The sequence below is a fragment of the Triplophysa dalaica genome, chromosome 22 (genome assembly GCF_015846415.1).
Source record: "Triplophysa dalaica isolate WHDGS20190420 chromosome 22, ASM1584641v1, whole genome shotgun sequence".
In the NCBI taxonomy this organism is placed as follows: domain Eukaryota; kingdom Metazoa; phylum Chordata; class Actinopteri; order Cypriniformes; family Nemacheilidae; genus Triplophysa; species Triplophysa dalaica.
In genome coordinates, this window is record NC_079563.1 from 10,355,176 (window position 1) to 10,371,644 (window position 16,469).

A 16,469-nucleotide genomic window follows, 5' to 3' on the forward strand; every position below is an offset into this window, starting at 1 on the left:
CCTGCCTTTCCATTTTGGTTTGGGAAGTCTTGACTCAATATTTGCAGATGTGCTAATCCAGAGAGACTGAAGTTGTGAGGAAACCTAAGAATTCTGAAAGTCAGATTTTTACTTGTCCTCGTGAAGTTTCAAACCTGTACGATTTTCTACTTAACAGCACAGGAGCGTTTTTCTGAATTGTACCAGTTGCATTTTTTTATAGAATTACAACAAATAAAAAGTCATTGTGTGAACGAAAACCCATGACTTTTATGTCAGGGATGCTGCATGCCAGATGCCATGACAACATATGTGATGCCCAAAAGGTCACGTCTTTGAAAATGTTAACTACGTCTTCACGGCATAAAGAAGACCAGGAAGCAGAACAGGCGAATGCTATAAAGCTTATGCCTTGCTCTGGTTTCATTTCTTGAAACAACAAGAATAACAATCTATCCATAAACAAAGATGACCACGTTTCAATTAAACTAAAAACTGCTGTGGTAAAAGAGCTCAGGGAAGGAGCTGTAGCTCATTTCAAACAGCGACATGCCACCACAATAAAACCAACTTGCATAAATTCCCAGAGCTGTTTATTCAGGCAGTTATGGGCCAGGATGATTCATATGCAGTCACATTAAACTAATATAATGCAAGCTGGGTTATTATCTGATAAATTTGTAGGTGGGTATGCTGAGCGCACAGCTGCCATTGCTTCTTCTGGATAAACAGAGTGTGGAGAGAGAGGGAATGATGGTTCCACTTTTGTTTATAGTGTGATGCCATATAGAAAACTTGTGTTTAATATGCCCATTAGTCATTTATGGGAATACATGCAAATGCTTTCCCTTATCAGAATTAAAACAGTGCGCTGCAATTCTCATTTGATGCTGACAGTTCAAATCCAGTTCATATATTTTAGGGTTTATTTATTTATTTTATTATATATATTTTTGTCATACTGTATGGGGTAAGTTGTCACAGCAACTATTAAACAGCCTGTTAGAAGATTTCGAGTACATAAACAGTATAACATTGAAGAAACTATCTGAAAAGATACTTTAAACTACACAACTAGAGAGTTGTATGAACAAAAATCTAATTTACAATCTATTCATAAGTAATGCTTTCATGATGCTATAAAAGCAAACCAAAATATAAGATTATATAAAAAGGTACTGTATTTAACTTCACAGGCCACTAAAGGGTGGATAAAGAATTTCTACTGCTCACTAAAATGACAAAGAACGTTTGGTTCTGAGATCATAGTAAATAAACTTCATACAGGCGGCACAACACAACAGAACTGCACCGACTGGGGACTGAAGCCGAAGAAACCTATTTAACAGCCTTTAATGGTTTAGTCAGAGGACGAGTCGATGTTAAGAGGATGTTTCTGCATGCTTCAGCTCTTTTGCTAAGCAGAGCTTCTTGCCAAAGTCTGTCATCTTAGGTGTTGAATTAGATGTGGGAATGGGCTAATTATGAATTGTAAGTAGCAACATCAGTCTCGGCACATGGTGACAAGCAGATTGACTTGCACTTTAGCAAATAAAATTGCCTTTCTATTCCATTTCTGCTTAGAAAACTGAAATCTCCAACCAAGCTCTTTCACTTTCCTCACAGCATACAGAACAAACTTTACTTACATTTTTTAGTCATGCAATATAAAATAAGTTGAGTTGCATTAATTTGCAACTAAATGCAACCATTTTTCAGCTTTATTGCGCTTAGAGTAGTCAGTTTAAGTAGGCTAGTACAAGTTGTCTGGGGCTTTAAAGATGTGCGCTCAGGGGTCTCTCAGGACCGTGATTCAGTCCTGCTACTTCTACTCTTCATGAGCAAGATAAGAACTAGCACTATAACCCAGCTGCAAATACTCTTCAAAAATCTAATAGAACAGGAAGGCAATCATAATGCACTGGCATGTCAGCTCAACGGAGCGATACAGAGAAAAAGAGAGAGAGAGGGGGGAAGAAAAATGTTTTGTCTGAATTTTTTTGTTAAATCACAACCAAAAGTCTCCATTCCAATATGTCAAAGTCAAAGCACTTTCCTTTAGTTTATCTAGTCCTACCTACATTGCATAAAGATGGGTCACGACTAGCGATCTTTATCTTTTGGATTGTTTGCATGGTAAAACGCATTCTGAAAATTTCAGTCTCGCAAATTCCTCCTTCAAAGCAAATCTATGATAGCCATACAAATTTAGAAGGAAGTGTAATGCACCGCACATACTGTGAGAACTGGAGTCAAAAAGCGGAGTAGCCCACTGTATATGATAAATATTCCCAATAATTTATAAAAGTATTGTTTTTGTCATCTCTGTCCCCACCACTTTTCATAACAAAGTTAAGCCACTGGTCTTTGATCAATATTCTATTGAGTTGGACTACATCTAAGCTTTTTTGAACACAAGAACGTATCTCGCAAAGAAATGTGTTAAATCAAAGCGTGCCGCTACAGATGGGATGTCTTAAAAATCTGTTTTTTTTCTCCAAGACATCAATGAGCTAAAAAGGAGAACAAATGGAAACTTTTGCATCTCACACAGTAGATATTCTCTCAAAACAAAGAAAAGAAATCTCACAATAGTCATCTTTAAAGGTAGAGTTAACCTAAAATGGTCCCCATTGACTTGACCAAAGTAATTTTTATTCCTACTATAGAAAGTCAACGGGGACAATTTTTTTGGGTGAAATATTCCTTTAAGAGTTTCAGAAGATATGTAAAAAATGTCACAGACTGAGTTCAGATTGACCACATCTGCCATTTAAAGTCAATACTATTCAAAATCAATTTTACCATTTCTCATCAAATTGAACCGGATTCAGATTATGTTCCCTATTTAATACACATTAATTTAACACCTCCATAGTCTTCATCTATTTCAATCTATTTTCGGTGCCTCTGAAAAAGTCTAAAAATCTAAAATTTCACCATATCCTTTTTTGTACATAGCCTTAGTCAATTTCACAGAATGTGCTTTACTTGATTTTATGTAGAAAACAGTAAATCACAAAAAAATACTTTAGCTGGGTTTTCACAAATCCACGAAGTATAAAACAAGTTTTGCCCATTACCAACGGAAGACAGTTTAATGTGACAGGAAGCATTCATGCAAAACTTTTAAAAGCAAGCAGCCAACTTTACTTTGCTCCTTTACTTATAACTGACAACACCAATGAGCACTGTAGCACTGTATAGTGATGACTTAATAAGCATGCAGCACCAAGAGTGAATGTTGTCTGAATGTTACGTGTGTGTTTCGGGAGAGTATATTTGATAAGATGCATGCTAGTTTAGGCACTCGCTCCTGAAGAACAGGTTGTGACAGCTTGGCACACACTGGAAGAAAATAATGAATTCCACATATTTCTTTCTCTGTTCGCCAAAGTCTGTCTCACAGTGATATGACGGGTCACTTCACTAATAAGCTACCTGTGACTCGGACCCGTATAACAGGACGTTCCCCACAACTAAGCCTTCATCAGACTTCACTGTGAGAAAGAAAGCAGATTTTAAGATTTTTTAGTCCCTCGTTTGAAGTGTAACTTTAACAAACTTACACTTAGGGGTCACACTGTGTACTAACAAGCTGGAATATTCATACCTTAACATCTTAAAGAGATAAAGTGATGAAATAACGAATATTTTGTCCTTGTTTCACATTTTTTCGTAAAGATAATTATAATGTTAGTCAAAAAGTGTTTTAGCTTTTAGTTTTAAAGGGACATGGGTACAATGACGGTTCCGGTTCACTTCTATTGTATAGACACAAAACCAATGCAAGTCAATGGTTACTGCTGTTATTGGTTACCGACACTTTTCAAAATTTCTTCTTTTGTGTTTTGCAGAAGAAAGAAAAGTCCTAAAGGTTTAAAATGACAAGATCGGGCTTGAGTCAGAATAAAAAAAATTGGGTGAACTATCCCTTTAAACAAAACGTCTCCTGTTAACTGTCGGAGCCCTTTTTGAGCCGACACATGAAAACGCAAGTTGGAACTTACGGTTGTTCTCGTTTGAATAAAGACAAGTAGCTTGTTATTGCAAAAAAATTAAGGTATGTTGTTAGGTTTATTGTAAAAAATCAATAAAAAGGTTTATTTTTTTCTTTGATTAAAAATTACATAAAAAAATACAGGTCGCAAAAGGATAACAAAAAATCTAAGCACACTCTTTATAAAAAAGAAAAGATTACTCTCCCTACATAAATTATTTTAAAAAACACCAAAGAAATCTGTATTCTAGAGTCATCGACCTTTCGAATGATATTTAGTTTGTGATGATTTGATTAGAAATTGCATGCACAATATTGACGCAAAGTTAGGTGTTCCGTATACGGAACGGGTGACAGTTAAAAGTTAACAGTTAAAGGTTTGTGTCGATTATCACATTTCTGTTGTCACAAGTTCATTCCAGCATGAACTCATAGAGCCACTTTTCTTCCATCGATCTGCGTGCCAGCTGTGAAAAATGTCCATCTTCGAACGCATCAGCCAATCACGCTACTCTTCCCAGATGCTCAGGCAGCTGATTGGTCAGGCTGGGAGGAGAGTAATTACGGCCAAGAGTTACTTCTGTAAGTGACTATATAAATTCTGCGCTTTTATATAGCAGCTGCCGATGGAAGCGACAAGGCAGATAAGGTCCGTTTAAATAAACGCACAGACACCCGCACGTGGTTAATGGCTATGCTGTGCATTATTTCTGTGTAATATGCCATAACACTTATTCCAAATGAGCTAATTTGTTGGTCTGGTGGGCACACAAATCCCGTTACGAGTGGTCAGGCTGCGCGGGCTCAAAGGTGAGGAGGAATTGTGGGTATCGACATGCTTTCAGCCGGCAGAAATATTGAGCAGTGGAAAACTGGCGGGGCTCTTGAGAGAAATATAAAGATAGCTGCACTCTATGTGAGCAGTTAAATGTTGAATTAAACAGTCAATCAATTTCAGGGTGAATAAGACAGGGTAAAAGTGTGTGTGTGTGTGTCAAAGAGAGAGAGATAGAGAGAGAGGTTGGGGGTTCTCATTGACATGAGTCAGGCTGAAAAATAAATGAGGTCTCGGCTCATAATAAACCCATATTTGTAATAAACAGATGCTGCAGAGCCATAAAATTGTCTTTTTAAATGGAGAGGGATTTGCCTGATGATGCACCATTACACACGGTGTTAGCGCCTGACAGGGCCAGGAAAGGCCAGATAGACAGATGAAGAGAGAGACGGCACGCTTGTTCTCCATCACACATTCATGCTCCCTGTTTCTGCAGGGCTCTCTCTGTGGAATGAAGGTTGTGCGTATTTTGGAGAGAGATGAGCTAATTTTATTCATAGGGCTGGAAGACGGATAAGAGAGAATGGAAAGAGAACTATAAATATGAGTATGAAAAGATACATTTATACAACCTGAAGAACCATGATGCTGATTTATATAACAGTTTCCCAAATAAGGTGTGGAGTGTCACAATATACTGGTAATGACAATAACCGGGATATATAAAACGATGATTATCATTATTGTGTTAATATATTGCATGTCCCTTTTTTGCCATATATTATTATTATTAGTCAACCTTTCTGTTTGTCACTGGGTTTTAACCAATAGAAAGTCTTAAAAAGTGTTTGACAACACGGTATTTAATTTGAAAAGTACAGTGTTTACAGTAAGTGTACACAAAGTATATGTAAAGTGTTTTTTCAATATCCTGAAAAGCAAAGAATTTCAAAAGAAAGATTCAAAAACTAAGAGAGGTTTCCGAAGGACATGATGATTTGATAATTTCATAAATCATTCAATATCTGTTAAACATCTTCTAGCAACACAATAGCAACAAAAGTTCTTACTCCACCCCCTGCACATGTATTTAATGTGTCAGTTATTCGGAAAAAACAAACAAACAAGTAAATATTTTTAAAGAAGAATTTGACTGATTATGTGTTATTATTATTATTAAACAAAATAAAATACAATAAACATTTTGATTATATAATTATTGTGAATCCATGATCATCAAATAAATTGACCAAGAATGGCCTAGAATGAATACTTTTATGTGGTATTGACAGGTGTATTTTTTTTTCCGAGTTCACGCCAAAAAACTACATTTTGTATCTGTACCTATACTAACTGAATAAAAGCATTCAAACAGTTCGAAAACGTCAGCTAAACTTTCTTGACAGCATCTAGTTTTACATGATTTATAGCTTGTCCAAGTTAGTTCATGTGGTTGATCAGGGTCGTGTCTACATTGTAAAACTTGGATTTGCTGCAACAAAGCTTGAGGTTAAGGGTAGGTGTAGAGTTACTGCCAAGCACAGTGCATGAATTATGCATATATTTTTCACAAAACTGTTCATACAATAGGACTGCCATACTATCTAGACCCACCTGCTGACCGGCGAGACTACCAACATATCTTGAGCTGATAAACCTCAGGACCTAGTTAAAACAAATGACCTGATTAACCAGCTTAACCAACAAACCAACAGAATGTGTTTTTAACTAATGTGTAGGCGTCTTGTACCGAATACACATACAATTACAAATTTCCAAAGAGTTGCACAGACACCAAGCAATTAAACACATTGAGCAAGAAACAATGACCAACTGAAAAAGGAATAGCAGGAACAATAACGCGAATCGACAGGCGGACCATAACGCAGCACCTGCAGACGCAAAGGAGAATTTTCCTGCCCATTTTCTCCCCATCACGTCTGAGACCAAGAGTGTGATCAAAAATCAGCGCCGTGGGATCGAAGGAGGTGTTGAGGACTCATAGTCCATAACCACACACTCTTTACTCTAGTAATTACATCTCTTTCTCAAGGGCACCTTGTCCTCCAACATCACTTTCAAATCCTAGAAAAGCGTGGAACGGCATACAACACGCGTGCAGAACAAACACGTCATTGAGGTACTTCAGCGATTAGCCTTGGTGGCATTTGTTGAGAACGCACATCTGCACCTGTGCATGCGCTCGATGGGACTTCACTGGCAGATGATAAAAAAATAGCAGCTGTAAATATTTCCCACAAACCCCCTTTGGCCAAGCACAAAATGTCTGCAATCTCCCTTTCTCCCTTCCCTCATTTTCACTTTCCTCCAGGCTGCAAAACTATCCAGAACTTGTAAAAAGCGCCACAATAGAGCACACACACTTCACAGGCCCGTCTTTGGGTGACATTAGGGAGGGACAAAACTCCTGGGCAACACAACGACTTTCAAACACTGCCACAGGCTGGCATTCTTTTAATTAATACTTTTATTTAATTTCTATCTACAAACAGCGCTGGTCTCCTTAAATGGAATTCGCCATATTGTTTCTACAGCAGCCCTAAATGGACAAACTACTCTACAGAACACGTTTCGTAAATACGTGATCTCCTTCGGCAAAGAAGCAAAACTTGTCAGCCACTGTAGTGCTTTGAAAGGGAGGGAGGAGCAGTGGAGTTATCCGTTGGTTGCAATTCGCAACCTCACCACTACATGCCACTCCATTTCATACGCTGGACCTTTAAATGAACTAAGCTTTTTACTTATTGGTCAAACAACCCAGTCATTCAGAAGTTCAATCTACATTGTGTTTTTTGATTTTTCAGCATTATTTACTGCATCTAAAAGGCATTTAACAGTGATAAAGTACAACACAATGAAACACAAAAGGCTTAGGGCCCTATTTTCACGATCTAAGGGAAAACGGTCGGCGCCCGGGCACATGGTCTAAAGGGGTTGTCATCTACATGACAGATTTTTATCTTTATGTACACAATAATAATAGTTTACATTGTAATCCATCTTTTTTTTAACATTTGGCATGTTTGTGTGCTGCTGCGCTTCCCTCTTTGTAATAAGTATAAAGTGAAAGCGTGTCGTGGACCTGCCCAGTGGCGCATTTTCTGCTAATGCACTCTTTTTTTAAACCCAAAAAATATTGCGACTTTTGACCAGGTTTGAGTTGGTCTATGGCAGACTATTTTCAGTTCCTCAACTGAAAAGTTAAACAAGGCAGCACAGAACGGGAAAATGAGAACTGCGTCGGGCTGAAACTAGCAAAAACACTTGCGATGCGCCTTGTGCCGCATTGCACCGGGTGAACGATAGGGCCCTAATAGTTTCAGAGTAACAAGCACATTTGCGTGATTGATGTTTTCAGTCTGGGCTGTGATCAGATAGACTGACTGCTCGCAAGCATAAACTGCACCGGCATCGCATCTGTGGCAGGCGGATTTCACAACCTCCCGTTATTGCTTCCTCTGCTCTGCTCTTGGGTCTTATTCTGCTGTTACCCAAATGTGAAAGTTCTCGTTCAGATCTGTGGTTGTTAATAATTAAACCCTCACACTGTCATTAGGAGCGTACCGTCCCGACACGTTCTCATGATCGGTTCGGCTTCCGCACACCTGCCAACGTACATCAGTCAACAACCCTTCTCTCACACGCACAGGAAGCGAACATTGCAACAGGTGCCACTCGATGTGAAGAAGCCTACTTGAGTAATTCTACTTCATTATTGAAGTGACAGCTTTTTATGCATGGACTATAATATAAAGTCACCAACAAAGTTAACCAACAAAAGTCAAACAACAAAAAAAAGCTTTTTCTTAATTTACTGTTTGATAGAAGGTTTAGGGCATTTTGTCGTAAAACCATGTTAGTCACAAATTGATCATTGTCCACTACGGAATGCATATATCCATGAAGTTATAGTCAAATTGAAGCACTGTTTAAGGAATAATTCAACCAAAAATAAAATGATTTATTTACTCTCATGTTGTTAAAAACCTAAGTAAGACTCTTTCTTCTGTGGTACACAAACAAAAAGATTTTCTTTGAGAAATGTCTCAGTGGTTTTGTGTACACAAAATGAAAGTCAACGAGGGCCAATGTTGTTTGGTGACCAAGGTTCTTCCTACAGCAGAAACGTATTAAAGGGATAGTTTAACTAAAAACAAAAAATAATTTTGCTATAAAGATATTTTGAAGAATTTTGTTCACTGTACAACGGCGGTACCCATTGACTTGTTGTTGACCAACATTCTTCAAAATATCTTCTTTCGTGTTCTCAGAGAGAATGAGTACATGGTAGAATTTCATTTTTGGGGGGGGACTATCACTTGTCTTTTGATTTCAAAAGCTAAAAATCCTTTCTTACCCTCGAAAACTAATTTCACCGTCACTTTCATTTTAATGAGGTACTTTTAATCCAGTAAAATTAACTGTATAATTTCTCTGTGCTTTTTACAGCCCCGCACTCAAGCAATCATAAGATCCTCCCACTGAACTCACTGGAGGAGGTAATTGTGGGAAATGCTGTGCTAGCGCAGCGGGAGAGCAGATCTGCACAAATTAACTACAGGCTCATGTAGAAAGCAGGCAGGTGAAGATGAGCGCAGGGCCGATGCGAGCAGTTAAATTACACAGCCTGCTATTATCAAGAACACAAAATATGCAAGTGTGTAATAATGACTGTAATATTACAACAGCTAATGAAAACACGTATAACCGCCAAGGAAGCCCGCAGTATCATTCCCATCCTTAAAGTGATATTTCACCAAGAGATGAAAATTCTGTCATCATTTACTCACCTTCGAGTTGTTACAAACATGTGTATACATTTCTTTGTTGTGATGAACACAGAGAAAGATATTTGGAAGAATGCTTAAACCAGACAGATATCAACATTTACTCGCATAGTTGGAAAATCACTATCTTTTTTTGTTCTGTTGAACACAAAAGAGGAGATTTTGAAGAATGTAGGTCAGATGTTCTGGGGCATTTTTGACTACCATTGTATTTTTCCTGCTATGGTAGTCAATGGGTGTTGAGATCTGTCTGGTTACAAGCATTATTCCAAATATCTTTCTCTGTGTTCATCAGAACAAAGAAATGTACACACATTTGGAACAACTCGAAGGTGAGTAAATGATGAAAGAATTTTCAATTTTTGGGTGAAGTAGACCCAAAAATTTTGGGTGTACATCGATGGCATTACGATCATTTCCAGAGAAAATATTAAACATCTCTATGTATGTAAACGGAAACCGGTGCTTCCATTGAACACAGTGATGTCACACAAACACATAAAACCGGCTATTCAAATGTATTCTTTCGCACATGGGCGTTTAAAAAACCCCCCAAAGGATATTGTAGTAGAGTAGGCGGGCGAGACCGTGGTTCGAGTCCAGTGAGTAATTGTGATTGAGCGGCAGCTGTGCGCACACCGGGCTCGAATCACGTAGGAGATTGGGAGCATATAAAAGGAACGAGCGACCGGACCGTCGAAGAGAGAGGACCGGGCCCGAACTTATGTTAAGGTTATATTTATGTTCTTGTGTTTTGTATTTGTTTTGTTCGCCGGCGGTCGTCCGTGAGGGGCCGCCGGCTTTTATTATTTCTGTTATTAAATGTTTAAATGTTTGCCGGTTCCCGCCTCCTTCCTTCCATTTTATGGAGATTTATTACAGATATTTATTATCTCAATCTAAACAACCTGAGGAAATCTTACATACGGTGCGTCATCATTACAAAATCCATTCCATCGATGTGTATCGAATCCGTCCCACAATTACATCCGCGAAAGCTCTGCTGACATAATAAACAGCGCATTCGCCATCTGTGATAATGCTTCTGCTCTGTATCGATCTGATCTGGGAACAGTAGATATCTTCAATGCGGCAGTGAAGAATCTTTAAATGGCTCGCCTCCCGTACCTCATTTATCAAACGTAATCTGTTAGTATTCCGCAACATTAATCAAACCTCCGTCCCACTTTCCGCGTGTACGAGCGCGCACGTGATGTATGTGAGCGAGTCCGAGAGAGCCAGAGAGAATGTCTAGCTGTTGATTTTGCGTCTGCTCTTGATTAAGGGTGTTTATGGGTGAAAGTGTGTCTTATAAAGCCGGGCCGGGACCGATATTGATTCTCTGCAGGAATTTATAGCGTACCGATCCCACAACAGGTGAACACAAAGGCATTTACAAGATCAAGGCCAGCCTGGAAGAAAATCTAGACAATGTACAATGAGATACAGTTGTTTGCCTTTGTACATACAAATGTGACTCTAAATGTACACAGCTGATACTATTGTAGATCTTACTTGCAGGCCAGCAATCTGTCTTTTCAAATCACGTAAAAGCAACATTTAAAGGGACAGTACATCCAAAAAGTAAGTATTCTGTCATCCTACTCATCCTTTCTCTGTGATGAACACAGAGAAAGATATTCGGAAGAATGTTTGTTACCAAATAGTTCTCGACACCATTGACTTCCATAGTAGGAAAACAACGGTAGTGAAAAATGCCCCAGAACCGTTTCCTTTCTAACATTCTTCATTATATCTTCTTTTGTGTTCAACAGAACAAAGAAATGTACAAACAAAGCAATTTTGCCAATGGTGTCTTCATCTTGTTTCATCGTGTTGTCTCAAACAGTTTATATGAATGGTGCCCAAGGATTTCACAAATTAAAAAGGAATATTATAAATCTCCATTATTGATCATAGATGCTTTACGTGATAAAGACAGTCAAATTTAAGCTGTTGTTTTGTTTCTTATTCATGTTTTGATGCAGTTTTCAAACATGGCACGTCAAAACATATCACACCTGGTTTAACATGTTATGTCCAAGTAACTTGTTCTCATGTGTTTAGTAACGGATCAAAACACGACAATGCACATATTCTAAAAGCATAAATGAAGGTCGAAATCCATTTATAGAGATAAAAAGATTGTTTGTCACACAGAGCTATCTAACACACAGCTTGAAGGGAACTCGGCAGTGTATAGTCACCATTTACTTTCATTATTTTTATATGAAATATAAAATAATAATTCTTATATGACATATACATTTTATATAAGTGTAAAACATATCGTCTTTTTCTGAAAAAAAAGGGTTTGAAACAACGTGAGGGTCAGAACATAACAACAGTCAAATCCTTAAAAATCTCATTTAGCTGAGATCCTTTGTCCACCTGACAACACACAAGACTAAAAATGGCTTTCACAAACCTTTCTTGTCCCCGAAGAAGAGGGTCTGCTGTGCCGGGTTTGACCACTGGAGGGAGTTGTTTTCATTATTTTCAACTCGGCAGGTCAAGTTGACTATCCCTCCTTCTGTCACGGTTATGTTCCGACGATGGGGAACTGGCCTTGGGTTCCTGAAAGAGACAGACAGAATCTTGGTGAGCGACAGATACGACCACAGAAACATATGAAACACATTCAACCTTCAGCAGTATAGACCAACATGAAGCTACAATGCGTTCCGCCGATTCGGTTCATGGAAGATCTCCAGAAAAACAGTCGAACGTGGGTGAAAAGTACAGAAGGTGATGAAGTTACTTGCATCTTTTAACGGAAAATCACAAGCGAGTCAGAAAAACACGAGGAGGGCAGTTTGCACATAAACGCTTGATTTCAGACATGCCAGATTTTGGAAGGCAACCAGATGACATTAAGCAACCTATGGCAGGTGTAAAGTCCTTTGTGGGGGTGTTAAAGAAATTGAGCTCATGTGCAAATTTTGTGAAGAAAGTTGAGCAGTGCTTGCCTGTGCAGAAGTCAAAGACACCATGCGGCGTGTTGTGGGTGGCATTTCTTTGTTGTTGCTATGCTGTATTGGGTGGTCAACCCCCCCCCCTCTTAAAGTTCATATATAATAATTTATGATCGGATTAAGTAATAAAGTACATTGGACTGTGATTTATTGTGAATATACTCATGACTTTATATAAAATAAAACAAAATACTAAAATAGAATAAATGAAAAATACAATAATTAATATAAAATAAAAAAATAAAAAAGATATATAACTGTAGCAGAATCTCTTCCGAAAAGCTACAGTAAAAGACACTGATCACGGGTCAGCCCTGAGCTCGGCAAAATCTGAGCAGAAGACTGAATGAAGGTATAGTTTAGCTCAGTGAGGAATAATTCACAAACTGACATCCATCATGGCACCCCAGCGTTGGACAGGCAATAACAGATCACCTTGTGCGAGAAAGGGACTCATAGGGGAGCTAATGAAAAACTCTCCACACACACATTTATGCAGTATATATAGACTGCCCTGGAGAGAGGACATGATAGATGAATAATCTGTATTTATTTAAAGTGAAAAAGCGATAACCCAAGAGGTCAACGTCTCCAGTGCCATTGCCAGCCAATGGGGAGTCGGGATGGACTAAAATGTCAGGATATGATGTAAGAGGTAAAGGAGAAGGACAATGGGATGATGGAAGAGAAACGGTGTGTCCTGACCAGGCATGATGCGGCAGGATTTGAGCGTGAAGTCATTTTAGGTCCTTGGAATATATTTGATGATAAATATGCAATATATAAAATGTATCTAGACCAATGAGATTTGAGTGTGGGTGGGACTACCAACCACTGTAAAAAACAACTAGTAGGGTTTACTCAATTTTTTGTTTTGCACACAGTTAGGTTAATTTTACAAAAAATTTAAAAACTTGAATTAACTTAAAAAATTATTAAGTAAATCCTACTGTTTTACATTGCAGTCCCACCACTGTACATTTGTCTACAGTGCAGCATAGTTGTGAAATATCAAAAGATATTTCACAACTGTTCAAAAATATTAAAGATTGCACAACATTACTTGATGGGCAGCATGCCTAGCAAAGGGATTTTTGGATGCCTCGGACAAATAGTGGTGAAAAATGCGATATGAATAGCCTACATTTTACAAATCTTTGTAGGGTGTGTCAAACGTGAATTTCGTCAACATTTATAAAGACTTGCGTAAGCACCCCTAAATCTTAAATGAACTAACAACACAAAACTTTCCTTTTAATTTAATTCAGTCTGTCAAATGGAGGAAATATGATTATTCTCATGATTTGGACACGGTGAAAACAGATTGTATTTATGGTGGCTAATGAGAGAAACGGAGCTAAATAAGGTCTTAAGCTCCGTGCAAGGCTAGAAATTTTGCATCTTTTTCTGCTGCCGCTAATTGCAATGTTTCACAATTAGCCTGATTCGAAGGGCTGTCCTCAGACATGGTGTTGCTTTCATAAGACAACCAAGAGGACAGAGAGACAGAGAGAGACAGAGAGAGAGAGAGAGAGAGTTGCTAAGGGCCACTCCACAGGCTCCCTGACTGAAGAGCCCATCCACCAGCTGTGGTGCTTATTTCTTTTCGATGCCGCTGGAAGGCACATTACATGCACACACAGGAGAGATGTCAATTTGGGATTTATAGAATTTCAACTTTTATTTCATGAAACACCTGCATATTTCACTAATATGCTCAGGATGTACCGATATTTTGCGATGACATCACACCCACGCCTTTGAAAACACTACGATAGCAAAAACATATGTGCAACCTGTACAGACCATACAATACTACATAGAATCTGGTTGACAAAGGGACTCCTCATCACATCTTCTGAGCATCTCAAGATCAGACAAGTAAAGAGAGAAGGTCATTTACGATCTCGATTGAGGTCTCCTGCAGTTCAGGCATTATGTGGAGGAAGACAGTGAGATGGAATCGCATTACTCTAGGTAGGCAGAATACATTATTCATCCGGCTTTTGCGTGAAGCATGACCTGCCAACTTCTTTCTCTAGTTCTCACTCTGGTTTCTGCTTTCCTTGATCTCTACCACATCATCTTTTCCTTCCTCTATTTTCTCTCTATAATCAGGAGAAAGGGTCACCATCCCCTGGGAAATCAAAACGACACTGAAACTGTGGGTGCAAAACTTGTTCTATTTTTATGCATGTGGTTGAAAACACCGGTCAACCAAAATGTGTCAATTTCAGAAATCCCCAGTAGAGTCCTATACTGTAAATTGGATAACCAATAAATTAGGAACGTTGTAAATGGGGTGTGAAACAAGGATGTACTGTGATGGTTTTCATACCAGAGGTCAACATCTCCAGTCACTGAAAGCTTAATACCAATAAAACGGTGCAAATCTCAGACAATGAGAATATTGTTGATGTTTAAAACACAGCTACATGCAGATTAATTTCGGACCAATGAGATTGTGTTGTGGGTGAAACTAACAAATTAACTTTTAATAAACTGTTTTATAATAAGAATATAATACTGTATAAAATATTTAGTTTGAAGCTACTGTAGTTTTTCCTTTTTAAACACATTTTACATTTTTGGATAAATTCAAAGTGACAGCATTACTGTCTTCAAAGATTTCCATAGACAATAATTTTGCTTTACAGCCGTCTGTCTGCACTGGAAATAACTGAAGTTTTGGACAGCCTGTAACATTAATGGCAAGATTAACTGTAAAATGTGCTTCCAGCTATTACGAAATGATTCTTGTTTTGCATATTTCCTGCCAAGAGCACTTTTGACAAACAAACAACCGCTGAGAGACACCTGAAACTACCCACAATGCCTTACAGCACTATTAACAACACTGAAGCTGAAAACCTTATTTTGAAACATCCGTAAAAAAAGCGATTTAAAATGAAGTTAAAAATGAAACTCAGAGATGTTAACAAAGACGAATAAATGAAAGAAAAAAGGAATCGATAAAAGTTCACAAAGTTTGATTTCAGCCGTGTATCTGTCACGAATGTGCAAAAACTTTTTGAGTACAAACGCAGACAGTAATAACAAGGCGACAAGAATTTGAAAGGTCAAACAAGAAAAATAAACAGATTTCTAATTTAAAATCTGGTATCCATCTCTTTGTTCACCTGTGTGAACTACACTTAATCAAACAATTGAAAATGAATGACTGAATTCACGTATTATTATGTACATAGAAATAAAAAGTTGGTCCCAAGTTAAATATAAAAAAATTTTTTTTTTGCTAAATGAGTGAACAATATACAGCAACAAGTTATAATTACATCAAAGAAAATAAGTTTAGTCTTGCTTCTCTGTATTAAAGTGTCTTTTTCTTGCTTGAAGGACATTGAAAACATTAACTGTTCAGGTCAATCTATTCCTGTGCAGTGGACCATATCTTTGTAATTTATAAAGTTTTAGTAGTAGCGGTTTAAAGGGGTCATATGGTGCAAACACGTGATTTTCTGTGTCATTGGTGTGTTATAAGTTGCTCATGCATGAATTAGACACATAAAATTGCCAAAATTAAAGTATCGGAAGAAAAGATGCATTCTATCTAAAAGCGAATGCTTGCCCAGACCTGTCTGAAACACCTCGTGTAACCACACCCCCACAAATCTACGTCAGTTCCTGGTATGAGTTGTCCACCCAAATGTATCTGCAAGTAAGGTGGGTCTACCTGTCAGTACAATTGCTTTTTGAACCTGATGTTCCAAATATGGTAAGAGACGTTACATTTCCGTCACACGCTTGCAGCATTCGACCAATCACTACGCACTAGTTAACTGGCCAATCATAGCACACCTCGCTTTTTCAGATCAATGAGCGAGTAAGACACATTGCATTACATCTAAAAGAATCGATAACATTCGTTTTAGCTGTGTCATATGACTCCTTTAATTATCATACTTCAA

The 16,469-nt window shown here is 38.0% G+C and overlaps 1 protein-coding gene across 1 annotated transcript in view; it reads right to left on the reverse strand.

The window, feature by feature from the left end:
* cadm2a (cell adhesion molecule 2a) overlaps nucleotides 1-16,469 on the reverse strand; it is a 332,853-nt gene that overhangs the window by 53,036 nt on the left and 263,348 nt on the right. Inside the window, 2 exon segments of the mRNA XM_056735977.1 lie at nucleotides 11,994-12,116; nucleotides 12,119-12,142. Of these exon segments, the coding sequence (XP_056591955.1) occupies nucleotides 11,994-12,116; nucleotides 12,119-12,142 (147 nt within the window).